The following is a 27148-nucleotide window of genomic DNA, read 5'->3' as shown; positions in this document are numbered from 1 at the left end:
TTCCGGCCGGGCTCATTCACGCCCAAGGAAGGCAGCAGGAGGAACCGCTACCAAGGCGATCTCCTCATGTATTTCAGCTCTCTCTCTCCGCATCCGCGGTTGGTGGCAGAATCTCCCGCTTCTGGGTACATTTAGCTGCCACAGGTCACAGACCGGTGGGTGAGAGACATTGTGTCTCACGTGTACAGGATAGAGCTCTGTTCTCGTCCTCCGGCTCGACTCTTCAGAACTCCCCCCCCCCCCCCCCCCCCCCACCGAGCCGATGCTCTTCTGCAGGCAGAAGGAGTGGTAATCCCTGTTCCTCTTCAGGAACAAGACACGGTTTCCTCCAATCTTATTGGGGTGCCAAAAAAGGGTGGTTTTTTCCGTTCCGTTCTGGACCTAAAACTGCTCACCAAGCACGTGAAAGCCAGGCGGTTCAGGAGGTAACCCTCCGCTCAGTCATTGCCTCAATGTCTCAAGGAGATTTCCTAGCATCAATAGACATCTGGATGCTTATCTCCACGTGCCGATTGCTCCAGAGCACCAGCGTTGCTATGTTTCGTTATTGAAGACGAGCATCTTCAGTGCGTACCACTGCCCTTCGGTCTGGCGACAGCCCGACGGGTTTTCACCAAGTTCAGGGCAGCAGTGGGAGCAGTCCTGCACTCTCAGGGTCACTCTGTGATCCTTACTGGACGATCCACTTGTCAAGGCATCCTCTCAAGAGGCATGCCGACACAGCCTGAACGTGGCGCTGGAGACTCTCCAGAGTTTCGGGTGGATCATCAACTTTTCAAGGTTAAATCGGGCACCGACCCAATCGCTGACATATCTGGGCACGGAGTTTCACAATCCCTCAGCGATAGTGAAGCTTCCGCTGGACAAGCAGCGTTCACTACAGTCGGGGGTGCAGTCTCTCCTTCAAGGCCAGTCACACCCCTTAAGACGCCTCATGCAGAGGCAGTCACTTTCGCGCAGTTCATCTGCGTCCACTTCAATGGGACATGCTTTGCCAATGGGTTGGGGAGTCGACGTCCCTAGAAAGGAACGTTTCCCTTCTCAGACGGTCAAGGACTCTCTTCAGAGGAGTCCATCCTTCAGATCAATGTTCTGGAAATCTGGGCAGTGCATCTTGCCCTGCAAGCCTTCCAGCAGTGGCTGGAAGGAAAACAGATCCGAATTCAGTCGGACAATTCCACAGCGGTGGCAGACATCGAAGGCGGAACACGCATCGCCAAGCCTACCAGGCAATCCGGCGGATTCTGATGTGGGTGGGGGACAGAGCATCCACCATATCCGCAGTTCACATCCCGGGCGTAGAAAATTGGGAAGCAGACTTCCTCAGTCGCCTGGGCATGGACGCAGGGGAATGGCCTCTGCACCCAGTATGGTGTCAGGAAATCTGTAGCCGCTGGGAGATGCCGGACGTCGACCTAATGGCGTCTCGGCACAACAACAAGGTCACGAGTTTCATGGTGTGGTCTTACGATCAACGAGCTCTGGCGGCAGGCGCCCTAGTTCAGGATTGGTCGCAGTTCCAGCTACCCTATGTGTTTTCTACTCTGGCACTGTTGCCCAGAGTGCTACGCAAGCTCAGCTCCGCTTTCCGCCGCGCCATCCTCGTCGTCCCAGACTGACCGAGGAGGTCGTGGTCCCGGATCTGTGGCATCTCACGGTCGGCCAACCGTGGGCACTCTCAGACCGGCCAGACTTACTGTCCCAAGGGCCGTTCTTTCCACTGAATTCTACGGTCCTGATCCGGCCTGTGCGGCCATCGAGTCCGAGATCCTAGCGTCTTCAGGATTATCTCAAGACGTCATTGTCACCATGAGACGGGCTAGGAAGCCGACGTCTGCCAAAATCTACCACAAGACGTGGAAGTTATTCTTATCTTGGTGCTCTGCTTAGGGAGTGTCTCCCTGGCCATTTGCATTGCCTACTTTTTCCCCCCTTCCTGCATCTGGATTGGGAAAAGGTTTGTCGCTCGGCTCCCTTAAAGGACAAGTCGCAGCGCTGTCGGTATTCTTTCAGAAGCGCCTAGTACGACTTCCTCAGGTACGCACGTTCCTGCAGGGGGGTTATCACATTGTCCCTCCGTACAAGAGGCCGTCAGACCCATGGGATCTGCACAGGGTATTAATTGCTCTCTAGGAGCCGCCCTTCGAGCCTCTGAGGGATGTTTTCACTTTCTCGACTTTCACAGAAAGTGGCCTTTCTGGTAGCGGTCACGTCTTTTCGGAGAGTGTCCGAACTAGCAGCGCGGTCATCTAAAGCTCCCTTCCTGGTGTTCACCAAGATAAGGTAGAGCTGCGTCCGATCCCAGAGTTTCTCCCTAAGGTGGTATCCCCTTTTTATCACAATCAGGATATCTCCTTACCTTCCTTTTATCCATTTCATCGATATGTAATGGCTTTGCATTGTTGGATCTGGTGTAGAGCACCCAGAATCTACATTCCCGCACGGCGCTCCTGCGCCGCTCGGATGCACTCTTTGTCCTTGTCACTGGTCAGCGCAAGGGATCGCAGGCTGCAACATCCACCCTGGCTCAATGGATCAAGGAACCAATCCTTGAAGCCTACCGTTCTACTGGGCTTCCGGTTCCATCAGGGCTGAAGGCCCATTCTACCAGAGCCGTGGATGCGTCCTGGGCATTACGGCACCAGGCTACGGCTCAACAGGTGTGCCAGGCAGCTACCTGGTCGAGTCTGCACACTTTCACCAAACATTATCAGGTGCATACCTATGCTTCGGCGGACGCCAGCCTAGGTAGAAGAGTCCTGCAGGCGGCAGTTGCCTCCCCGTAGGGAAAGGCTGTCTTGCAGCTCTAACATGAGGTATTTCTTTACCCACCCAGGGACAGCTTTTGGACGTCCCAATCGTCTGGGTCTCCCAATGGAGCGCCGAAGAAGAAGGGAATTTTGTTACTTACCGTAAATTCCTTTTCTTCTAGCTCCTATTGGGAGACCCAGCACCCGCCCTGTTGTCCTTCGGGATTTTTGGTTGTTTTCGGGTACACATGTTGTTCATGTTAAATGGTTTTCAGTTCTCCGATGTTACTTCGGAGTGAATTTGTTTAAACCAGTTATTGGCTTTCCTCCTTCTTGCTTTTGCACTAAAACTGGTGAGCCAGTGATCCCACTGGGGGTGTATAGCCAGAAGGGGAGGGGCCTTACACTTTTTAGTGTAATGCTTTGTGTGGCCTCCGGAGGCAGTAGCTATACACCCAATCGTCTGGGTCTCCCAATAGGAGCTAGAAGAAAAGGAATTTACGGTAAGTAACAAAATTCCCTTCTCTTTGTCGCTCCATTGGGAGACCCAGACAATTGGGTGTATAGCTTCTGCCTCCGGAGGCCACACAAAGTATTACACTTTAAAAAGTGTAACCCCTCCCCTCTGCCTATACACCCCCCCGTGCATCACGGGCTCCTCAGTTTTATGCTTTGTGTGGAAGGAGGCACACATCCACTCATGCATTCTCAGATTAGTTATATCGGTTGGAAGAAAAGAGGACCCCCACGGGGTCCCCGGCATGTTCCCTTCTCACCCCACTAAAGTCGGCGGTGCTGTTAAGGTTGAGGTACCCATTGCGGGTACAAAGGCCGGAGCCTCATGCCGTTTTCCTTCACCATCCCTTAGTGGCTCTGGGAGAAGTGGGATCCTGAGCGGTCATCCATTCACTGGAACCGGGCTCCCTCCGCAGCCCCTGTGGGAATCTGCTGGACAGGAGTCTATTCTTCCTCAGGGATCGGGCCCTGCAACTATAAGGTACTCTGTGTCCCCATGGGGACTGTGCATGGAGCGCCTTATTCCCGGACGCTGCACCAGCTGCTGATTTCTGAAGACCGGCGGACTTCCGCGCCGACCGAGCCTGCTTGTCGGCCGCGGTCTTAAATTTAGTCCCCGGCTTCATCGTGGCCTAGTAGTAAAAATCCCGCCCCCGGGCCTGCCTGTCAGGGGTAAGGGCGGGACGGCCGGCCTGACATCGGCTGTGAGGGCCGGAGCATCCTGTATGTTTCCTCCCCCCTCATTGATCACTATGGGGACCCCAGATTCCCGCACTTTTCTAGCACCGCCCACGGCTCCACTCCTCCCCTGAGATCTCCGGCAGCCATGTTTTTTGGCATTCTGCCGGTGGAGGATTATCAGAGAAGAGCTCTGCAGCTCTGGGAGACCTAAGGCAGGGAATCTGGAGGACACACACTCGCTTTTTAGCGGTCGGTAAGCCACACCGGTCACCCAGTGCTGGTCCCCCCCCAGGGTGCCGGAATAGATACGTATTTATTTACATATTTCTGTTCGGTCGGGCTGTATACCCCTTCCCATATACCCTCAGTGATCACTCTCCTAGGAGACAACAGCATGTCGTCCACAAGGAGCAAAGGTGCTAAGGCACAGGGTTTTTTTGCGACCTGTACCTCTTGTGCGGCTATGTTGCCTGCGGGTTCCACCTACCCTCACTGTGAGCAATGCTCAACCCCTGTTTCGCTTGCTCAGCCGGAGCCTCGGTCACTAGTGGGCCCCTCGGCTCATGTAGACCCCCCTGCTCCCCCTGTCCAGGCGGCAGGGACAGAGTTTGCTGCGTTTGCTGAGAAACTCTGAGTCACTTTCGCAATCCATGGCTCAGTCTATGGACAAATGGTCTGCCAAGCTACTAGAAGCTTTGCAGTCCAGACCGGTCCTTACACAGGCCCCGGCCCCTGTTGGATCATCACCTCCAGGCCCCTCTCGGTCCGAGCCGCAGCGCGCTCCCAGGTTGGCCCCTAGGTCCCACGCGGAGGATTCCTGCCCGTATCGCAGTCCCAGACCGACTAAGCGGGCTCGCTGGGAATCTTCCCCAACTTCTTCACGCTGTTCGGGTTCCCAGCCCGAGGACTCTCTGGAGGACGAGGCGGACGTCGCAGCTCAGGGCTCTGAACCGGACGTTGCTCTCAATCTTGATACACCTGAAGGGGACGCCTTAGTTAATGATCTTATCTCGTCCATTAACCAGGTGTTAGATCTGTCTCCCCCGCCTCCACCTGTAGAGGAGTCGGCTTCTCAGCAGGAGAAACACCAGTTTCGGTTCCCCAAACGTACACGGAGTGCTTTTTTCGATCACTCTAACTTCAGAGATGCTGTCCAGAAGCCCAGAGCGGTTCCGGACAAGCGCTTTACTAAGCGCCTTACTGACACACGTTACCCCTTCCCCTCTGACGTAGTTAAGGGTTGGGCTCAGTGTCCCAAGGTGGATCCTCCAGTCTCTAGATTGGCGGCTAGATCTGTAGTATCGGTGGCAGATGGCTCATCGCTGAAGGATGCCACTGACAGGCAGATAGAGCTCCTGGTGAAATCCATTTTTGAAGCCACGGGCGCGTCTTTTGCCCCGGCCTTTGCAGCCGTGTGGGCACTACAAGCTATCTCAGCTTGTCTGGCTGAGATTAATGCAGTCACACGTAATTCTGCTCCGCAGGTTGCGTCTCTGACTTCTCAAGCGACAGCTTTTTCTTCCTACGCCATGAACGCAGTCCTAGACTGCTAGCCGTACAGCGGTGGAATCCGCTAATTCTGTGGCAGTCCGCAGGGCCATGTGGCTGCGCGAATGGAAGGCAGACTCGGCCTCCAAGAGGTTCTTAACCGGTTTGCCGTTTTCTGGCGACTGATTGTTTGGCGAACAATTGGATGAGATTATTAAGGAATCCAAGGGAAAGGACTCCTCCTTACCCCAGTCCAAACCCAAGAGACCTCAGCAACGGAAAATTCAATCGAGGTTTCGGTCCTTTCGTCCCTCCGCCAAGTCCCAATCCTCTTCGTCCAGCAGGCCGGAGAAAGGCCAGAGGAACTCCTATGCGTGGCAGTCTAAGTCACGCCCCCAAAAGGCCGCCGGAGGCACTGCCTCCAAGGCGGCCTCCTCATGACTCTCGGCATCCCCGGTCGGTGGCAGGCTCTCCCGCTTTTGCGACGCCTGGTGGCCACAAGTTCAAGACCGATGGGTGAGAGACATTCTGTCTCACGGTTACAGGATAGAGTTCAGCTCTCGTCCTCAGACTCGTTTCGGCCTGGCGACAGCCCCACGGGTGTTCACCAAAGTCATGGCATCCGTAGTGGCGGTCCTACACTCTCAGGGCCACTCGGTGATTCCCTACTTAGACGATCTCCTAGTCAGGGCACCTTCTCGGGCGGCGTGTCAACACAGCCTTACAGTCGCTCTGGCGACTCTCCAGCAGTTCGGGTGGATAATCAACTTCCCAAAATCCCAGTTGACACCGACCCAATCACTGACTTACCTCGTGATGGAGTTTCATACACAGTCAGCGGTAGTCAAGCTACCGCTGGACAAACAGCTGTCCCTGCAGGCAGGGATACAATCTCTTCTTCGGGGTCAGTCATTCCCCTTGAGGCGCCTCATGCACTTCCTGGGGAAGATGGTGGCAGCGATGGAGGCAGTGCCGTTCGCGCAATTCCATCTGCGGCCACTCCAATGGGACATTCTCCGCAAATGGGACAGGAGGTCGACTTCCCTCGACAGGAACGTCTCTCTGTCCCTTGCAACCAAGAAGTCTCTTCCGTGGTGGCTCCGTCCCAATTCTCTATCGCAAGGAAGATCCTTCCTACCCCCAACCTGGGCTGTGGTCTCCACGGACGCGAGCCTGTCAGGGTGGGGAGCGGTTTTCCGCCACCACAGGGCTCAGGGAACCTGGACTCCGGTAGAGTCCTCCCTTCAGATCAATGTTCTGGAGATAAGGGCGGTGTATCTAGCCTTATTGGCCTTCCATCGGGGGCTGGAGGGCAGACAGATCCGTATACAGTCGGACAACGCCACGGCCGTCGCATACATCAACAATCAGGGAGGCACGCGCAGTCGTCAGGCCTTCCAGGAAGTCAGGCGGATTCTGCAGTGGGTGGAAGCCACAGCCTCCACGATCTCCGCAGTGTACATCCCGGGCGTAGAAAACTGGGAAGCAGATTTTCTCAGTCGTCAGGGCATGGACGCGGGGGAATGGTCTCTTCACCCAGACGTGTTTCGAGAGATCTGTCGCCGCTGGGGAACGCCGGACGTCGATCTCATGGCGTCACGACACAACAACAAAGTCCCGGCCTTCATGGCACGGTCTCAGGATCACAGAGCTCTGGCGGCGGACGCATTAGTTCAGGATTGGTCGCAGTTTCGACTGCCTTGTGTTTCCTCCTCTGGCGATGCTGCCCAGAGTGTTACGCAAGATCAGGTCCGACTGTCGTCGCGCCATTCTCGGCACTCCAGATTGGCCGAGGCGATCGTGGTACCCGGATCTGTGGCATCTCACGGTGGGTCTACTGTGGGCGCTTCCAGACCGCCCAGACTTGCTGTCACAAGGGCCGTATTTCCATCTGAATTCTGTGGCACTCAACCTAACTGTGTGGCCATTGAGTCCTGGCTCCTAGCGTCTTCAGGATTATCTCAGGATGTCATTGCCACTATGAGACAGGCCAGAAAACCAACGTCCGCCAAGATCTATTACAGATCTTGGCGGATCTTCTTATCCTGGTGCTCTGATAATGGTTTTTCTCCCTGGCCGTTTGCCTTACCCACTTTTCTTTCATTCCTTCAATCCGGAATGGACAAGGGTTTGTCACTCGGCTCTCTCAAGGGACAAGTCTCGGCGCTCTCCGTATTTTTTCAAAAGCGCCTGGCCAGGCTTCCGCAGGTCCGCACGTTCCTGCAGGGAGTTTGCCACATAGTCCCACCATACAAGCGTCCGCTGGAACCCTGGGACCTTAACAGGGTGCTAACGGCTCTTCAGAAACCACCTTTCGAGCCGCTTCGGGATGTTTCTTTATCACGTCTTTCGCAGAAGGTGGCATTTCTAGTGGCAGTTACATCACTCCGAAGAGTGTCGGAGCATGCAGCGCTGTCATGCAAAGCCCCCTTCCTGGTTTTTCACCAGGATAAGGTGTTTCTGCGTCCTGTCCCGGAATTTCTCCCTAAGGTGGTATCCCCTTTTCATCTCAATCAGGATATCTCCTTACCTTCATTTTGCCCTAATCCAATTCACAAATATGAAAAGGATTTGCACTCATTAGATCTAGTGAGGGCACTCCGGTTCTACGTGTCTCGCACGGCACCCCTGCGCCGTTCAGATGCGCTCTTTGTCCTTGTCGCTGGCCAGCGTAAGGGTTCGCAGGCTTCCAAGTCAACCTTGGCTCGGTGGATCAAGGAACCGATTCTTGAAGCCTACCGTTCTTCTGGGCTTCCGATTCCTTCAGGGCTGAAAGCCCATTCTACCAGAGCCGTGGGTGCGTCCTGGGCATTGCGGCACCGGGCTACGGCTCAGCAGGTGTGTCAGGCAGCTACCTGGTCTAGTCTGCACACTTTCACGAAACACTATCAGGTGCATACCTATGCTTCGGCAGACGCCAGTCTAGGTAGGCGAGTCCTTCAGGCGGCGGTTGCCCACCTGTAAGAGGGGGCCGTTTTCGGCTATCTTTATCGAGGTATTCTTTTACCCACCCAGGGACTGCTTTTGGACGTCCCAATTGTCTGGGTCTCCCAATGGAGCGACAAAGAAGGGAATTTTGTTTACTTACCGTAAATTCCTTTTCTTCTAGCTCCTATTGGGAGACCCAGCACCCGCCCCTGTTCCCTTCGGGCTGGTTGTTCTTTTGGGTACACATGTTGTTCATGTTGAATTGTTCTTTTGGTTCATGGTCTTCAGTTCTCCGAACATCCTTCGGATTGAATTTACCTTAGACCAATTTATAAGTTTCCTCCTTCCTGCTTTTGCACCAAAACTGAGGAGCCCGTGATGCACGGGAGGGTGTATAGGCAGAGGGGAGGGGTTACACTTTTTAAAGTGTAATACTTTGTGTGGCCTCCGGAGGCAGAAGCTATACACCCAATTGTCTGGGTCTCCCAATAGGAGCTAGAAGAAAAGGAATTTACGGTAAGTAAACAAAATTCCCTTCATCCTAAATACCCACCTACTGTCATGATCTAATTTTTTTTTTCTAATGTACTTTAACTAAACAGTCCCTACTGTACCATCGACAACACTGCTTTATTTTTACTACTTCCTCTCTGACGCTTTGTTTGGAATCCCAGTGCATGCTAGAATAGTGGTCATCAAGGGAGCAGGTTGTCAATTCCTAGGTATGCTCCATAGATTCTTGCCACTTTCAGGGGCGGCGCTGATTTCTGCTTTTCTTCTTACAACATGCACTCTATTGCCAGCTTCTTATTTCCGATCAGAGCCGGCGAGGGAGTGCACTGTCACTGTGTATATTGCACAGCTACAAGATCCTACTGAGCATTCCTCGGAATTGACAATCGGTGCATGCTCAGAATAGCAGGGATGAGGCCAGCCCCTGAAATGGATGTCACTGATGCTTTGTTTCAGAGTGGGGACAGGGGCTGTGACCTCAGCCTTTGCCCCTGATGATGAATCATATGACTATCCCATGCATGCAGTGGGATTCTCTAATGAAGCATCATCAAAACAGATGTAGTAGATAAAAAAAAAAAAAGTTTTGATTCCTGAAATGGACGTCACTGATGACGCTTTGTTTTAGAGTGGGGACAAAGGCTGACACGTCAGCCTCTGCCCACTGATGACGAATCATACAACTATCACTGCATGCACTGGGATTCTCTAACGAAGTATTATCAAAACGGAAGTAGTAGGGGGGAAATAAGTTTTGGTTGTGTTTTGATTTCTCAAAGAAAGGAGGAAACACTGGTACCATTCAGCGAGCTAACCGCTCAATGTTCCTATTTCAGGTTTATACACGCATTATAAGGCTTGTAAACTTCTTTGCATTCTGGCCACGGTGCTCATTCCAAAAGACAACAATCCATACTGTCCATGTGAAAAGAGACGGAAGGCACTCACCAGATATGCGTTAAAAAAAACTGTTTTATTCGACCGTTTTGCGTCTTTACAACCGACGCTTCCACAAGTCCATAGACTCGTGGAAGCGTTGGTTGTAAAGACGCGAAACGGCCGTCGTCCAACTGATTGTGTGTACCCACCTCCCTCCGCCTTTCCCCCTGACCTAATGGTTGAATAAAACAGCTTTTTTTTTTTACCGCATATCTGGTGAGTGAGTGCCTTCCGTCTCTTTTCACATGGACTGTGTTTTGATTTCTAATGACTTCATAGTCAGCGAAATTCAGAGGTGGCAATACTCCAGTGAGACGTCTATGGACACAGACTTTAGACTCCTCCGTTGCTGCGGGTTGGGAGGTTCTCGGCACACAACCACCTGCAATGGAAAGCAATGTGTTCACAGACCAAATGGTTGTTGAAATAGCTTTCTATGAAGGCTTCGTCAGCTAATCTGAATCATCGGATCCTTCCCACTTTCTGATTCTGTACAGGACCACTGAGCAGCAGCAGAGGCTCCATGAGATCTGCAGCAATCTTGTGAAGACCCGCAGGAGGATCATTGGCTGGTGGAAACGACTTTTTGTCCTAAAAGAGGAGAAGCCCAAGATGGTAAGATGGTTTTTCACATTTTAATCTTAGAGTGGCTTTTATGAAAGCTTAAAGTGATCCTGATGGCTGATACATGCTGCGCAATACACGGGCATCATGCCTGCAGCGCTGGCTGTACGGCTCCAGCCAGGTACGTGTGATTGTGAAATGCTTCAGTATTCAGAGAAAAACATACTTTAATAGCCACACGGGAGGCTAGTCACAGGCAGGTCATCAGCAGTTTCTCCCCGTCTGCTGCCCTGGACTGATGGGTCACACTGTGTGCGTGTACAGGGAGAGACATGTCAGTCCAAGACAGAAAGCGGGGAGAGACCGCTGGGGACCTGCCTGCCCGAAATGTCTCCCATGCAGCTTCATCACCGGCCAGCTGTTAGAGGTAGGTCTCTACGTTACATTTGTCTTATCCTTAGGATAGCCCATCAATGTCTGGCCAGGGTACGATACCCCGCACCCCCACCGATCCGCTGTTCCTGATGCTGGCAGTGGTAGAAAGCTTCAAGAAATGCTTAGTTCTGGCGCTGCCCCGTCAACTGATAGCGGCAGCGTAATGCACATCCGCCTCCTATTCAAATAAATAAGAGGTGGATGTGCAGTACCGCCGCGGCCACTATCGGAGGACTGGTGCGCTCTGGAACTGAGCATTTCCAGTCACCGGCAACACACAAGACTGCTGATCAGTGGGGGTGGGGGGTGTCGGACCCCGGCCAGTTAGAGATTTAGGATAGATCATCGATGTAAAAGTAGAGGATAATGTCTTTAAGTTTTTGGCTGTTTTTTTTTCTCTGAAACGCCACAGTGTTTCACAATCTAACATTGCTGGATAAAGTCGTACAGCCAGTGCCTTATACGAGCTGCCCATGGATCGGGCAACAGGTATTGGCTGTCAGGTTCTCTTTAAAAACTCCATATATTTTACATTTTCTAAAATAACAAAAATGTATGCTCCCCCTGATGCCCCTGTTCTAGTAATGACTTGGCAGGTTTACATGTGACTGCTGCGGCAAATTATTGCCCTTAAAGCGCCACCCCAACAGCCAGTAATCATCTGCACTAGACACATCCCGATACATCCTGACTGAGTTGTGCAAAACTGAGTGAAGTGTGGACACAAGAGTTGAGCAGATCGGTCATAATCCGGGTCCGTCGGATCCGGATCGGGTTGCCGCCGAAGTCCGGATCCGATCCGAAATCCGCGGCCATATAAATCAATGGGATGAGAGAGAGAGAATATGAATGACTTCTGATTGTGCACCCCGGGTTGCGGTCGGACTCTGATTGGAACCTCGAACCGTGCAGATCCGGAAGGTGTACCCCCTGTAGACCATTGTTCCCTAACTCCAGTATTCAGGAGCCACCAACAGATAGTATTTTCTTCGGCGCTCCATTGGGAGACCCAGACGATTGGGTGTATAGCACTGCCTCCGGAGGCCACACAAAGCATTACACTAAAAAGTGTAAGGCCCCTCCCCTTCTGGCTATACACCCCCAGTGGGATCACTGGCTCACCAGTTTTCTGCTTTGTGCGAAGGAGGTCAGACATCCACGCATAGCTCCACTGTTTAGTCAGCAGCAGCTGCTGACTATGTCGGATGGAAGAAAAGAGGGCCCATACTAGGGCCCCCAGCATGCTCCCTTCTCATCCCACTTTCTGTCGGCGGTGTTTGTAAGGTTGAGGTACCCATTGCGGGTACGGAGGCTGGAGCCCACATGCTGTTTTCCTTCCCCATCCCCCTGAGGGGCTCTGAGGAAGTGGGATCTTACAGGTCTCCAGGCACTGAGACCGGGCTCCATCCACAGACCCACAGACCCAGAGAACCTGCTGGACATGGAGCTGAGTATCGTCAGGGACAGGGCCCTGCTACATTAAGGTACTCTGTGTCCCCGTACACATCGCGCACACACACACCAGCATTGCTGGGAGTGCTAGTGCGCCGGGGACAACAGCGCGGAGCGCTCGTGCTATTATTCACGGCAGCTTTGCTGTGTGAATTTATGTATTGGGAACTGCCGCGCCGGGCCGCTGCTGGGTGTTTTTACACTGTGGCGCGGCTGGGACTTGTGGTGCGCCGGGGACTCCGCGCTGGCCGTGCACATAGGACGGCCGCGCTTATTACTCGAGTCCCCGGCTTTGCGGCCTAGTTTCCGTTTCGTTCCCGCCCCCAGCCCTGCCAGTCAGGGGAGAGACGGGACGCTGTACAGAAAGTCAGCGCCGAGGGCTGGAGTCTGCTTTTCATTCTCCAGCCCCCTTCACTGGACACAGTGGGACGCCGGTTTCCCGCTCTTGCCTGGGGCACGCCCACGGCCCGCCCCTCGTCACACGAGCTGGAGAAGGACGCCGGCAGCCATTCCTGCAGTCCGAGCTGGAGAACGGAGACAAGCTCTGGGCAACCAGTCACAGGACTCTGGCGACCACACACCCGCCTATAGGCGGGCGGTAAGCAGCACCTGAAGTGCTGACCCCACTAAATACCGTTGTGTCCATTTGTATTTTAGCTTACACTGCACTGTAGGTCGCTATTTTTGGCTATATGCCCTCTTAGATGGCGAGACAACAGCAGCAAAAAAGCAAGGGTGCTAAGGCACAGGCTTTCTATGCTGCTTGTATTGCATGTGCTGAAGTGTTCATTTGTACTTATGCTTGTATGCTATACATTGCACTGTACGGTCGCTATTCTTGGCTATATTCTCCTAGAATGGCTAGACTACAGCAGCAAAAAAGCAAGGGTGCCAAGGCACAGTTTTTCTAGGCTGCTTGTATTGCATGTGCTGAAGTGTTCATTTGTACTTATGCTTGTATGCTATACATTGCACTGTACGGTCGCTACTCTTGGAGATATTCTCCTGGATGGCTAGTCTACAGCAGCAAAAAAGCAAGGGTGCCAAGGCACAGGCTTTCTAAGCTGCTCATATTGCATGTGCTGAAGGGCTCATTTGTACTTTATGCTTGTATGCTATACATTGCACTGTACGGTCGCTATTCTCGGCTATATGCTCCTAGATGGCTAGACTACAGCAGCAAAAAAGCAACACAGGCTTTCTATGCTGCTTTTACTGCATGTGATACTGTTCCACCGACAAGTTCCACTGGCCCCCGTTGTGTGCAATGCTCCCCTGTAGCACTTGGTCAGCCGGGGTCTCTACTAGAGGTGGCCAAAGGAACCACCTGTGAATCCTGTCCATGGACAGGGACGGTGTTGCAGTTTCGGCTTGTGACTTGCAGTCCAGACAGGCCATGGGCAATCTTGCCAGGGTGAAGGCTCTGACACGGACGACAGTCCCAGACAGCCTAAGCGAGCTCGCTGGGAGCGGCACTCGGCCTCATCACTAGTCAGGGTCACAGCAGAGGACTCTCTGTATGATGAGGCAGACGTAGCTGATCAGGACTTTGATCCTGACACCGCTCTCAATCCGGATACACCGGATGGTGACGCCATGGGGAATGATCTTATAGCGTCCAGCAATGGCATGTTGGATATCTCTCCCCCAGCTCCTTCAGTGGAGGAGTCAGCTTCCCAGCAGGAGAAATCCCATTTCAGTATCTCAAGCGTACATTGAGTACTTTTCTGGCCACGCTGACTTCAGAGAAGCAGTTCAGGATCACCACGCTTACCAGATAAGCGTTTCTCCAAATGTATTAAGGATACATGTTATCCCTTTCCCCCTGACGTGGTCAGGCGCTGGACCCAGGGTCCAAAGGTGGATCCCCCAATCTCCAGGCTTGCGGCTAGATCCATAGTTGCAGTGGAGATGGGACTTCACTTAAAGATGCCATTGAGAGACAGATGGACCTCTGGTTGAAATCTGTCTATGAAGCTATCGGCGTGTCGGTTGCTCCGGCATTCGCAGCCGTATGGGCACTCTAAGCTATGTCAGCTGGTCTTGCGCAGCTGGTCTTGAGCACAGGTACATCTGTGCCGCAGGTAGCGTCCTTATCCTCGCAATGTCTGCATTGCGAATTACCCTATTAATGCTGTCCGAGAGAGACAGTCGAGGTTTCGGTCCTTCCCAGGCTCGGGCAGGTCCAAATTGTCCTAGTCCAAAAGGGCTCAAAAGGCTCAGAGGGGCTCAGATTCCAGGCGGGCTCAATCACGCCCAAGGAAGGCAGCCAGAGGAACCGCTTCCAAGGCGGTCTCCTCATGACTTTAAGCTCTCTCTCTCCGCATCCGCGGTTGGTGGCAGACTCTCCCGCTTTGGCGACATTTAGCTGCCACAGGTCACAGACCGGTGGGTGAGAGACATCGTGTCTCACGTGTACAGGATAGAGTTCTGTTCTCGGCCTCCGGCTCGATTCTTCAGAACTTCCCCACCTACCCACCGAGCCGATGCTCTTCTGCAGGCAGAATGAGTGGTAATTCCTGTTCCTCTTCAGGAACAAGACACAGTTTTTCCTCCAATCTGATTGTGGGGGACCTAAAACTGCTCAACAAGCACGTGAAGGCCAGGCGGTTCCGGAGGGCATCCCTCCGCTCCGTCATTGCCTCAATGTCTCAAGGAGATTTCCTAGCATCAATAGACATCAGGATGCTTATCTCCACGTGCCGATTGCTCCAGAGCACCAACGTTTGCTACGTTTCGTTATTGAAGACGAGCATCTTCAGTTCGTAACCCTGCCCTTCGGTCTGGCGACAGCCCTACGGAGTTTCAACATGTTCAGGGCAGCAGTGGGAGCAGTCCTGCACTCTCAGGGTCACTCGGTGATCCTTCCTTGGACGGTCGACTTGTCAAGGCATCCTCTCAAGAGGCATGCCAACACAGCCTGAGCGTAGCGCTGGAGACTCTCCAGAGTTTCGGGTGGATCATCAACTTCTCAAGGTTAAATCTGACACCGACCCAATCGCTGACATATCTGGGCACGGAGTGTCACGCTCCCTCAGCGATAGTGAAGCTTCCGCTGGACAAACAGCGTTCACTACAGACGGGGGTGCAGTCTCTCCTTCACGGCCAGTCACACTCCTTAACACGCCTCATGCAGAGGCAGTGAATTTCGCGCAGTTTCATCTGCGTCCACTCCAATGTGGCATTCTTTGCCAATGGGATGGGAAGTCGACGTCCCTAGAAGAAACGTCCCCCTTCTCAGACGGTCAAGGACTCTCCTCAGAGGAGTCCATCCTTCAAATCAATGTGCTGGAAATCTGGGCAGTGTATCTTGCCCTGCAAGCCTTCCAGCCGTGGCTGGAAAGCACACACATCCGAATTCAGTCGGACAACTCCACAGCGGTGGCATACATCTACCACCAAGGCGGAACACGCAGTCGGCAAGCCTTCCAGGAAGTCCGGCGGAGTCTGATGGGGGTGGAAGACAGAGCATCCACCATATCCGCAGTTCACATCCCGGGCGCAGAAAACTGGGAAGCAGACTTCCTCAGTTGCCAGGGTATGGACGCAGGGGAAGGGTATATTCACCCGGACGTGTTTCAGGAAATCTGCCGCCGCTGGGGGGTGCCGGACGTCGACCTAATGGCGTCTCGGCACAACAACAAGGTCCCGACCTTCATAGCGCGGTCTCGCGATCAAAGAGCTCTGGCGGCAGACGCCTTAGTGCAAGATTGGTCGCAGTCCCGGCTCCCTTATGTGTTTCCACCTCTGGCACTCTTGCCCAGAGTGTTACGCAAGATCAGATCCGATTGCGGCCGCGTCATACTCGTCGCACCAGACTGGCCGAGGAGGTCGTGGTACCCGGATCTGTGGCATCTCACGGTCGGCCAACCGTGGGCACTACCTGACCGTCCAGACTTACTGTCCCAAGGGCCGTTTTTCCATCGGAATTCTGCGGCCCTGAACCCGACTGTGTGGCCATTGAGTCCTGGATCCTAGCGTCTTCAGGATTACCCCAAGGGGTCGTGGCCACCATGAGACAGGCTAGGAAGTCCACTTCTGCTGAGATCTACCACAGAACGTGGAAGATTTTCTTATCCTGGTGCTCTGCACAAGGAGTATCCCCCTGGCCATTCGCGTTACCTGTCTTTCTTTCCTTCCTGCAATCTGGGTCGGAAAAGGGCTTGTCGCTCGGCTCCCTTAAAGGGCAAGTCTCGGCACTATCCGTGTTTTTTTCAGCAGCGTCTAGCACGACTTTCTCAGGTGCGCACGTTCCTGCAGGGGGTGTGTCATATCGTACCTCCGTACAGGCGGCCGTTAGATCCGTGGGATCTAAACAAGGTCCTTGTTGCTCTCCAGAAGCCGCCTTTCGAGCCTCTGAGGGATGTGTCACTTTCTCGACTCTCACAGAAAGTGGCCTTTCTGGTAGCGGTCACGTCTCTTCGGAGAGTGTCTGAACTAGCAGCGCTGTCATGCAAAGCTCCTTTCCTGGGGTTCCACCAGGATAAGGTAGTGCTGCGCCCCATTCAGGAGTTTCTCCCTAAGGTGGTATCCTCTTTTCATCTTAATCAGGATATCTCCTTGCCTTCCTTTTATCCGCATGCAGTTCATTGGTATGAAAAGGATCTGCATTTGTTGGATCTGGTGAGAGCACTCAGAATCTACATTTCCCGCACGGCGCCCCTGCGCCGCTCGGATGCACTCTTTGTCCTTGTCGCTGGTAAGCGCAAAGGGTCGCAGGCTTCCAAGGCCACCCTGGCTCGATGGATCAAAGAACCAATTCTTGAAGCCTACCGTTCTGCTGGGCTTCCGGTTCCATCAGGGCTGAAGGCCCATTCTACCAGAGCCGTGGGTGCGTCCTGGGCATTACGACACCAGGCTACGGCTCAACAGGTGTGCCAAGCAGCTACCTGGTCGAGTCTGCACACTTTCACCAAACATTATCAGGTGCATACCTATGCTTCGGCGGACGCCAGCCTAGGTAGAAGAGTCCTGCAGGCGGCAGTTGCTTCCCCGTAGGGGAGGGCTGTCTTTGCAGCTCTAACATGAGGTATTTCTTTACCCACCCAGGGACAGCTTTTGGACGTCCCAATCGTCTGGGTCTCCCAATGGAGCGCCGAAGAAGAAGGGAATTTTGTTACTTACCGTAAATTCCTTTTCTTCTAGCTCCTATTGGGAGACCCAGCACCCGCCCTCTTGTCCTTCGGGATTTTTGGTTGTTTTTCGGGTACACATGTTGTTCATGTTGAACGGTTTTCAGTTCTCCGACGTTACTTCGGAGTGAATTTGTTTAAACCAGTTATTGGCTTTCCTCCTTCTTGCTTTTGCACTAAAACTGGTGAGCCAGTGATCCCACTGGGGGTGTATAGCCAGAAGGGGAGGGGCCTTACACTTTTTAGTGTAATGCTTTGTGTGGCCTCCGGAGGCGGTGCTATACACCCAATCGTCTGGGTCTCCCAATAGGAGCTAGAAGAAAAGGAATTTACGGTAAGTAACAAAATTCCCTTCTTTAGGATTTTGCTAATATTGCATGATAATTCCATCATCACCTGTGTAAGGGCTCATTCAGATGACCGTTCCGTCTGTCCTGTAGAGTTCCTGATTTTTTTGCGGACCTACTGACAGGACCATCTTTTCAATGTGTTCTGTGTAGGATCGGATAGCACACGGAAGCATCAGTTCCTACAAAAAAGCACATCGGATGCCGTATGTCCGTTCCGTTATTATGGAACATGTCCTATTCCGTTCCGTAATTGCAGACTGTTGACGCAATACAAGTCAATGGGTCTGCAAAATCCACGTACGTCACACGGAAGCACTTCCATGTGGCTTCTGTAGGGTGCCCCTGCAGTCTGTGTCCCGCTCCCGCCTCGCAGCTGCTCACACTACAGTGTGTCAGCATCTGCCCGCACAGCAGTGTCAGCAGCTGTATAGATGACGAGCGCTGACATTAGGTTAGCAAAGGTCATTACCTGTGGTGATTAAGGCTATGTGCGCACTAGACCGTTTTACCCACGGATTTGCCGCGGAAATTTCTTAAGAAAGATTAGAAATCTTTCTGCAGACATTTCCCAGCAAAACCTATGTGTAAAAAAAAAAAAAAAATAGCTGTGCGCACACTGCGGATTTTTCTCAAGAAACTTTCTTGAGAAAATGAGCATGTCCATTATTACCTGCGTAATACCCCCGGAATTTCTATACTTGCATGTGTCAGGATCAACCTGCGGAAAATCTGCGGTAAAATTGCGGCTAATCCGCGGTAAAAAACGCATGGGTTTTTAGGGCGGATTTGGTGCTTGTTTTTCCCGCAGGTGCGGGAATCTTCAACTCCCAGAATGTCTCTCAAGAAAGTTTCTTGAGAAAAATGACATTTCTAGTGCGCACCTAGCCTTAGTCCTGCCCTCCTGACGTCAGCGCTTGTCACTGACTTCCATGACGCCGCGTTCTCACATAAAGTCTCGCGAGCGGCTTGAGACTGTGACTAGCGGTGACATCACATACAACTCGTGATGCTTCGCTTGTAAATGCAGCAGACAATTGAAGTCATTGCCGAGCACTGACGTCAGGAGTGTAGCCAAATAAAAATTTGTTTGGTGTCTTTTTTTTTTTATTTTTTTTTTATTATTATTACTGACTGGGTGATGATGTTGGGTATCTCATAGACACCGTGACATCACTAACCCCAGTCTTGATGCCAGGTGACACAGCCGATATCAACCCCATATATTACTCCAATTGCCATCGCACCAGGACATTCGGGATGAGCCGGGTAAAGTCCCGGGACTGTCGCATCTAATCGATGCGGGAATTCAAGGTGTCTGCTGGCTGACATTTTTAGGCTGGGCGGCTCGCAATAACGTGGATCTCCCCAGCCTGAGAATACCAGCCAGTAGCTGTAAGGCTTTATCATGGCTGATATCAAAATTGGGGGGAGGACCGCACGCCTTTTTATTAATTATTTGTTGTACTGTACAATATAGACCTGCACACCTGCGTCTCTGATTGGTTGTGGTCAGACAGCTTTTACTCAGCGTGGGGGCGTGTGACTGCAACCAATCAGACGCCGGTGAGCAGGGAAGCAGTGAATATGAAGTGAGCCTAATGAGTGGCCTGCTTGGGAAGAACAAAGAGCTTACCCAGGAGCATTGTGAGCCGCCCTGCTGATCGGCAAGTATGTAGTGCTTGCTCCTACCCCTTTGCGCTGGATTCTGTTCCCCGTAGACCTTATATGGAGACCAGCATCTGGCCAAATACCCTGGATTGTATGTAACTCTCCTTACACACGGATGACACACGGACCGTATAAGGAACGGGACAGATGCAGCTGTCACACGAATGCATCCGTTTAAAAACAGGACCTTTTTTTTGGGAATGTAGCTTAATACTAAGGAAATCCTGAAAACATGATCTGTTGGTGGCTCGGGGACGACAGTTGGGGAATACGGCTGTAGACCATTCTTTTCTCTTTAAACAAACCATTTAATGTTCTTTTCTTCAGCGCTCTATTGGGAGACCCAGACGATTGGGGTATAGCTACTGCCCTCCGGAGGCCACACAAAGCACTACACTAAAAAGTGCAAGGCCCCTCCCCTTCTGGCTATACCCCCCCGTGACATCACGGGTTCTCCAGTTTTAGCTTTGTGTGCGAAGGAGGTCAGACATCCATGCATAGCTCCACAGATTTTAGTCAGCAGTAGCTGCTGACTATGTCGGATGGAAGAAAAGAGGGCCCATATAGGGCCCCCAGCATGCTCCCTTCTCACCCGTTGATGGTGTTGTAAGGTTGAGGTACTTATTGCTAGTACAGAGGCCGGAGCCCACATGCTGTTTTCCTTCCCCATCCCCATGAGGGGCTCTGGGTGAAGTGGGATCTTACCGGTCTCCAGGCACAGAGACCGAGCTCCATCCACAGACCCAAAAGAACTTGCTGGATATGGAGCTGAGTATCGTCAGGGACAGGGCCCTGCTACATCAAGGTACTCTGTGTCCCCGGGCAAGCGCGCACACACACACCAGCATTGCTGGGAGTGTTAGTGCGCCGGGGACAACAGCGCGGAGCGCTGGTGCTATTATTCACTGCAGCTTTGCTGAGTGAATTTATGTATTGAAAACGGCCGCGCCGGCCGCTGCTGATTGTTTTTTACATTGTGGCGCGGCTGGGACTTGTGGTGCGCCGGGGGACTTCGGCGTCGGCCGTGCACATAGGACGGCCGCGCTTATTACTCGAGTCCCCGGCTTTGCGGCCTAGCTTTCGTTTCGTTCCCGCCCCAGCCCTGCCAGTCAGAGGAGGGGCGGGACGCTGTACAGAAGCTCAGCGCAGGGAGCTGGAGTCTGCTTTGCATTCTCCAGCCCCCTCTCACTGAACACAGTGAGACGCCGGGTTCCCGCTCTTGGCTGGGGCTCGCCCACGGCCCGCCCCTCTGCACAGGACGGGGAAGAGAAGCCGGCAGCCATTATGGTTTCCACTCTGGGAGAACGGAACCAGTCACAGGTTTTTGGGCGAACTCACACCCGCCCTTGTGCGGGCGGTAAGCAACTGACACCACTAATGCTGAAGTGGGCTTTTGGGCTGTGTGCTGATATGCTATGCACTGTACTGTACTGTCGCTATTCTGGGCAACAGCAGCAAATAAGCAATGCTGCTGAGGCACAAGCTTTCAATGCTTCTTCGTTTGCATGTGCTGCAGTGTTTACTGTCAGATTGGGCAACAGCAGCAGTAGAGCAATTTGTGCTAAGGCACAAGCTTTCAATGCTGCTTCGCTTGCATGTGCTGCACGGTTTATTGTTATGCTATACATTCACTGTATGTCGCTATTCTTGGCTAATGCGCCCAGATAAACAGACAAAAGCAGCAGTAGAGCAATGGTGCTACGGCACAAGTTTTCAATGCTGCTTGACTTGCATGGGCTGCAGTGTTTACTGTCATGCTTGTATGCTATACATTCACTGTATGTCGCTATCCTTGGCTAATGTTCCTGGATAAATAGACAACAGCAGCAGAAAGGCTAGGGTGCTAACGCGCAAGCTTTCAATGCTACTTGGATTGCATGGGCTGCAGTGTTTACTGTCATGCCCGTATGCTATACATTCACTGTATGTCGCTATCCTTGTCTCATGCTCCTAGATAAATAGACAACAGCAGCAGAAGAGCAAATGTGCCAAGCCACAAGTTTTCAATGCTGCGTGTACTACATGTACTGAAGTGTTTATTTGTACTTCATGCTTGTATGACTATTCACTGTACGGTCGCTATCCTCGGCTAGGCTCTTAGATAGCTAGACAACAACAGCAGAAAAAGACAAGTTGCCAATGCACGGGCTTTCTATGCTGCTTGTACTGCATGTCATACGGTTCCAGGACCCCCAGTGCGTGCAATTGCTCAACCGGGGTCTCTGCTATATGTGGCCAAAAGAACCACCTGTGATCTCTGTCCAGAGACAGGGACGAAGTTGCAGTTTTTCCGCTGATATATTGTCTGTGACTATGACTGACATCTTACAGACTTTGCACCCCAAGCAGACCGTGGGCAATATGGTTGCAATGACCCTGGCCGCCCTGATTTGGAGCATCTCAAGGCGCCAGAGTGATTCCAGGCATCCCAGAGAGCAGGCATCCGACACGGTCGACAGTCCCAGATGGCCTAAGCGGGCTCGCTGGGATTAGCCCTCGACTCCATCACTGGTCAAGGTCCCAGCTGGAGTACTCTCTGTACGTTGAGGCAGACGTAGCTGTTCAGGACTCTGATCCTGAGACCGCTCTCAATCCGGATACACCGGATGGTGACGCTATAGTGAATAATCTTATTGCGTCCATCAACGAAAGGTTGGGTATTTCTCCCTCAACTCCTCCAGTGGAGGGGTCAGCTTCACAGCAAGAGAAATCTCTATTTCAGTATCTCAAGCGTATATTGAGTACTTGTTTAGCACTCTGACTCCAGAGAAGCAGTCCAGAAACGACACGCTTATCACGATAAGCGTTTCTCCGACCGTATTAATGAGACACGTGTCGCTCCCCCCTGACGTGGTCAAGCGCTAGACCCAGTATCCAAATGTGGATCCCCAATCTCCATGCTTGCAGCTAGATCTATAGTTGTAGTGGTGGATAGGACTTCACTTCAAAATGCCATTGACAGGCAGATTGGCCTCTGGTTGCAATCTGTCTATGAAGCTATCGGCAGGTCGGTTGCTCCGGCAGTCGCAGCCGTGAAGGCACTCCAAGCTATTTCAGCTAGTATTGCGCAGGGGGTCGCTGTCACAGGTACTCTCGGTCCCAGCAGCGTCTTTAACTCGCAATGTCGGCATGGCGAATCATGCTGTTATTGCTGTCCGAGACTCTACGAGCCGGACGTCAGTGGCATCCGCCAACTCCGTGTTTTTACGCAGAGGCTAGTAGTTGAGAGATTGGAACAGAGGCTGCTTCCAACGAAGTGCTTAACCAGGTTGCCTTTATCTAGTGATAGTCTGTTGGTAAGGGTTGAATGAAATCATTCAACTATCCAAGACGACTCAAAAAGCCCAGAAGGGCATAGATTCCTAGCGGGCTCAATCACGCCCGGGGAAGGCAGCCGGAGGACCCGCTACCAAAGTGTTTTTCCTCATAATTTTCAGCCCTCTCACTCCGCAACCGCGGGGGGGCAGACTCCCCCGCTTTAGCGGCATTTACCTACCGCAGGTCAAGGGCCTGTGAGTGAGAGTCAGTTTGTTTTCAAACTACCGCACCGACCGAGCCGAGGCTCTTCTGCAGGCGGAAAGAGCGGTAATCCCTGTTCCTCTTCAGGAACCAGATACGCATTTTGCTCCGACCTGGTCGTGGTGCCAAAATAGGACGGCTCCTTCCGTCCCGTTCTGGCATTTATACTGCTTAACAAGCACGTGAAAACCAGGCGGTTCCGGATGGCATCACTCCGCTCCGTCATTGCCTCTCTGTCTCAAGGAGTTTTCCTAACATCAATAGACATCAGGATGCTTATCTACACGTGCCGATTGCTCCGAGGCACCGGCGTTGGCTACGATTCGTTATTAAAGACGAGAATATTTCGTTTCGTAGCCATACCCTTTGGCTGGCGACAGCCCCACGGGTGTTCACCAAGTTCGTGGCAGCAGAGGGAGCAGTCCCGCGCTCTCACGGTCACTCTGTGATCCTTTACTTGGGCAATCTACTGGTCAAGGCACTCTCCTTTAGAAGCATGCCAACACAACCTGAACATGGCGCTGGACCCTTCCCAGAGTTTCGGGTGGGTCTTCAACTTTTCAAGGTTGAACCCAATCGCTGGCATCTCCTGGAGAGTTTTCACACTCTCTCAGCGATAGTGAAGCTTCCGCTGGACAAACAGCGTTCACTACAGACGAGGGGGCAGTCTCTCCTTCAAGGAGGCGCCTCATCCAGAGGCGAGCTTTTTTCACGCAGTTTCATCTGCGTCCGCCTCAATAGCACATTCTTCGCTTATGGGAGGGAAGTCGATGTCCCTACACAGGAACGTGTCACTTTTCCAGACGGTCAAAGACCGTCTTCAGAGGAGTCCACTCTTCAACTCAGTGGTCTGGAGCTCTGGGCAGTGTATCTTGCACTGCAAGCCTTCCTGCAGTGGCTGGAATGCAAATAGATCCGAATTCAGTCGGACTATCCACAGCGGTGGCATACACCAACCACCAAGGCGGACTACGCAGTCGACAAGCCTCCCAAGAGGTCCGGCGGATTCTGCTATGGGTAGAAGACAGAGCATACACCATATCAGCTGTTCATATCCCGGGCGTACAACACTAGAAAGCAGACTTCCTCAGTCGCCAGGGCGTGGACGCAGGGGAATGGGCTCTGCACCCGTTTGTTTTCAAGAAATCTGTAGCCGCAGGATGAAGACGGACGTCGACGTCATGGCTTCTCGGCAACAACAAGGTCCCGATTTTCATGACGCGGTCTTACGATCAAAGAGCTCTGGCGACAGGCGCCTTGGCTCAGGATTGGTCACAGTTCCAGCTACCGATTGCTGCCACACCATCCTCGTCGCCCCAAACTGGCCGGGGAGGTCGTGGTACCGAGATCTGTGGCACCTCACCGTCGGTCGACCGTGAGCACGACGTCATTGCCACCATGAGACGGGCTAGCCAGCCGCGGTCTGCCAAGATCTACCACAACTCGTGGAAGATATTCTTATCTTAGTGTTCTGCTCAGGGAGTGTCTCCCTGGCCATCGGCATTGCCTACTTTGCCTTCCCTCCTGCAATCTGGTTGGGAAAGAGGTTGGTCGCTCGGCTCCCTTTAAGGGCAAGTCTCGGCACTATCCGTGTTCTTTTCAGAAGCGTCTAGCACGTCTTCCTAAGGTGCGCACGTTACTACAGGGGGTTTGTCATATTGTGCCCCCGTACAAGCGGCCGTTAGATCCATGGGATCTGAACAGGGTACTAGTTACTCTCCAGAAGCCGCCTTTCGAGCCTCTGAGGGAAGTTTCCCTTTCGCGCCTGTCACAGAAAGTGGCCTTTCTGGTTGCGATCACGTCGCTTCGGCGAGTGTCTGAGCTGGCGGCTCTGTCATTCAAGGCTCCCTTCCTAGTATTCCACCAGGACAAGGTGGTGCTGCGCCCTATTCAGGAGTTTCTCCCTAAGGTTGTATCCGCGTTTCTTCTTAATCAGGATATATCCTTACCTTCCTTTTGTTCTCATCCGGTTCTCCGGTATGAAAAGGATTTACAGTTGTTAGTTCTGGGGAGAGCACTCAGAATCTACATTTCCCGCACGGCGCCCATGCGCCGCTCTGATGCATTTTTTGTCCTTGTCGCTGGTACGCGCAAGGGGTTGCAGGTTTCTAAAGCCACCATGGCTCGATGGATCAAAGAACCAATTCTTGAAGACTACCGTTCTGCGGGGCTTCCGGTTCCTTCAGGGCTGAAGGCCCATTCTACCAGAGCCGTAGGTGCGTCCTGAGCATTACGACACCAGGCTACGGCTCAACAGGTGTGCCAGGCAGCTACCTGGTCGAGCCTGCACATTTTTTCACCAAACATTATCAGGTGCATACCTATGCTTCGGCGGACGCCAGCCTAGGTAGAAGAGCCCTGCAGGCGGCAGTGGCTTCCCCATAGGGGAGGGCTGTCTTGCAGCTCTAACATGAGGTATTTCTTTACCCACCCAGGGACAGCTTTTGGACGTCCCAATCGTCTGGGTCTCCCAATAGAGCGCTGAAGAAGAAGGGAATTTTGTTACTTACCGTAAATTCCTTTTCTTCTAGCTCTTATTGGGAGACCCAGCACCCGCCCTGTTGTCCTTCGGGATTTTTTTGTTGTTTGCGGGTACACATGTTGTTCATGTTGAACGGTTTTTCAGTTCTCCGATGTTACTCGGAGTTAATTTGTTTAAACCAGTTATTGGCTTTCCCCCTTCTTGCTTTGGCACTAAAACTGGAGAACCCGTGATGTCACGGGGGGTATAGCCAGAAGGGGAGGGGCCTTGCACTTTTTAGTGTAGTGCTTTGTGTGGCCTCCGGAGGGCAGTAGCTATACCCCAATCGTCTGGGTCTCCCAATAAGAGCTAGAAGAAAAGGAATTTACGGTAAGTAACAAAATTCCCTTCATTTGTGACTGATGAAGCATTTTTGTTTTTCTCCTTAGTATTTCATGTCGATGATCACCGCTCTCGCCATGGTCGCTTGGATCGGACAGCAGGTTCATAACCTCTTCCTCACATACATTATTGGTAAGTGTTCCTATAAATGGGGGAAGGCTGCGTCCCAGAGGAGGCCAGAAATGGAGTCTGTAAAACCTTCCATATGTGGTGGGGGAAGAATGTTCAGTCCTTCACTTTAGGCTCTGAACCACTTTTCCCATTTTGACCACTTGATATAACTATTCAGCCACTACCCGTGTACTAGACGGCTGTATATATTCACTATCCCTATGTATGTCCATATTAGTGTATATGTTCACTATCCCTATGTATATTTCTCCATGATGTAACGAAAAGCCTATTAATTAGTATTTCCCTTTTTATTTCAGTGAGTTTTGTGCTGTTACTTCCCGGCCTCAACAAACATGGAGTCATCACCAAATTTGTTGGAATGGGAAAGCGAGAAATCAACAAACTGCTGAAGCAAAAAAATAAGAAGAATGAGTAATGTCCTGCTTACGGCAAAACTAAAACTTCCATGGGAGCATTTTTTTTTTTTTTCCGGGGTTGGGGGGGTTACAAGACGTCTCTGACCTTAACGTTCCCATTCAGTTCCCCAATAACTGCCAATGCTGTATCTGTGTTGCACTGAAACCTAAACCTCTAAAGTATGAAGAGTCTTATCCCCGAGTGCTGTCCTCGTCTCCAGTGTTTCTTTACCACTTTCAATGTTTTCCACTCTTGTAAATATTCCATATTTTCATGTGTCTTGTGTGTTAATTTTTTTGCTTTCCGTAACTTGCAAAGTAAAAATGTGTCTTCCTGTTAATGGATGAAATAAAATGTAGAATATTCTAGAAGCCTTTGTTTGTATTTATGATATGACAATATGGACTGTAAAGTATCTAAGGGTTTGTTGGGTACAGGGTTTGGTTGGTCTACAGTGTGTCCACCCATATCCTGTCCACCACCATTAACTTGAGAACTGTGGCAGCTATAGGCATAGAAGTGGTGTCTAGGTATAGTAAAGTAGCCATGCGCTACACAATGAAACCACCTATAGCGCCACCTAGTGGAAAACAACAGTTAGCATTTTTATCTTGAAAACGGAACGAGATAGAGGGGAAAAAAAGTTACAAAGTTGTAGGGCAACATCAATTCAATACAAATCAACACCTTGCATGCAGAAATGCTATGATTAGAATGTGTAAAACTCACGAGGCTGCGGACGTGAAGCGATACCTCATGGAGACCTTCCTACAAGTCATTGGGTATGGTGGCTGCATGGAGTGGCCTCCACACTGACCT

The 27148-nt window shown here is 52.0% G+C and overlaps 1 protein-coding gene across 1 annotated transcript in view; it reads left to right on the top strand.

The window, feature by feature from the left end:
• ARL6IP1 (ARL6 interacting reticulophagy regulator 1) overlaps positions 1-26700 on the top strand; it is a 45235-nt gene extending 18535 nt beyond the window's left edge. The window contains exons 4-6 of the mRNA XM_075319126.1: positions 10313-10430; positions 25846-25930; positions 26230-26700. Of these exons, the coding sequence (XP_075175241.1) occupies positions 10313-10430; positions 25846-25930; positions 26230-26348 (322 nt within the window). The 3' untranslated portion in view covers positions 26349-26700. The remainder of the gene's footprint in view (positions 1-10312; positions 10431-25845; positions 25931-26229) is intronic.
• The last annotated feature ends 448 nt before the right edge of the window (positions 26701-27148 follow it).

This window comes from Anomaloglossus baeobatrachus, chromosome 7, assembly GCF_048569485.1.
Source record: "Anomaloglossus baeobatrachus isolate aAnoBae1 chromosome 7, aAnoBae1.hap1, whole genome shotgun sequence".
Taxonomy (NCBI): Eukaryota; Metazoa; Chordata; class Amphibia; order Anura; family Aromobatidae; genus Anomaloglossus; species Anomaloglossus baeobatrachus.
The sequence above is the reverse complement of the archived record's forward strand: the minus strand, read 5'-3'. Positions and strand labels throughout refer to the sequence as shown.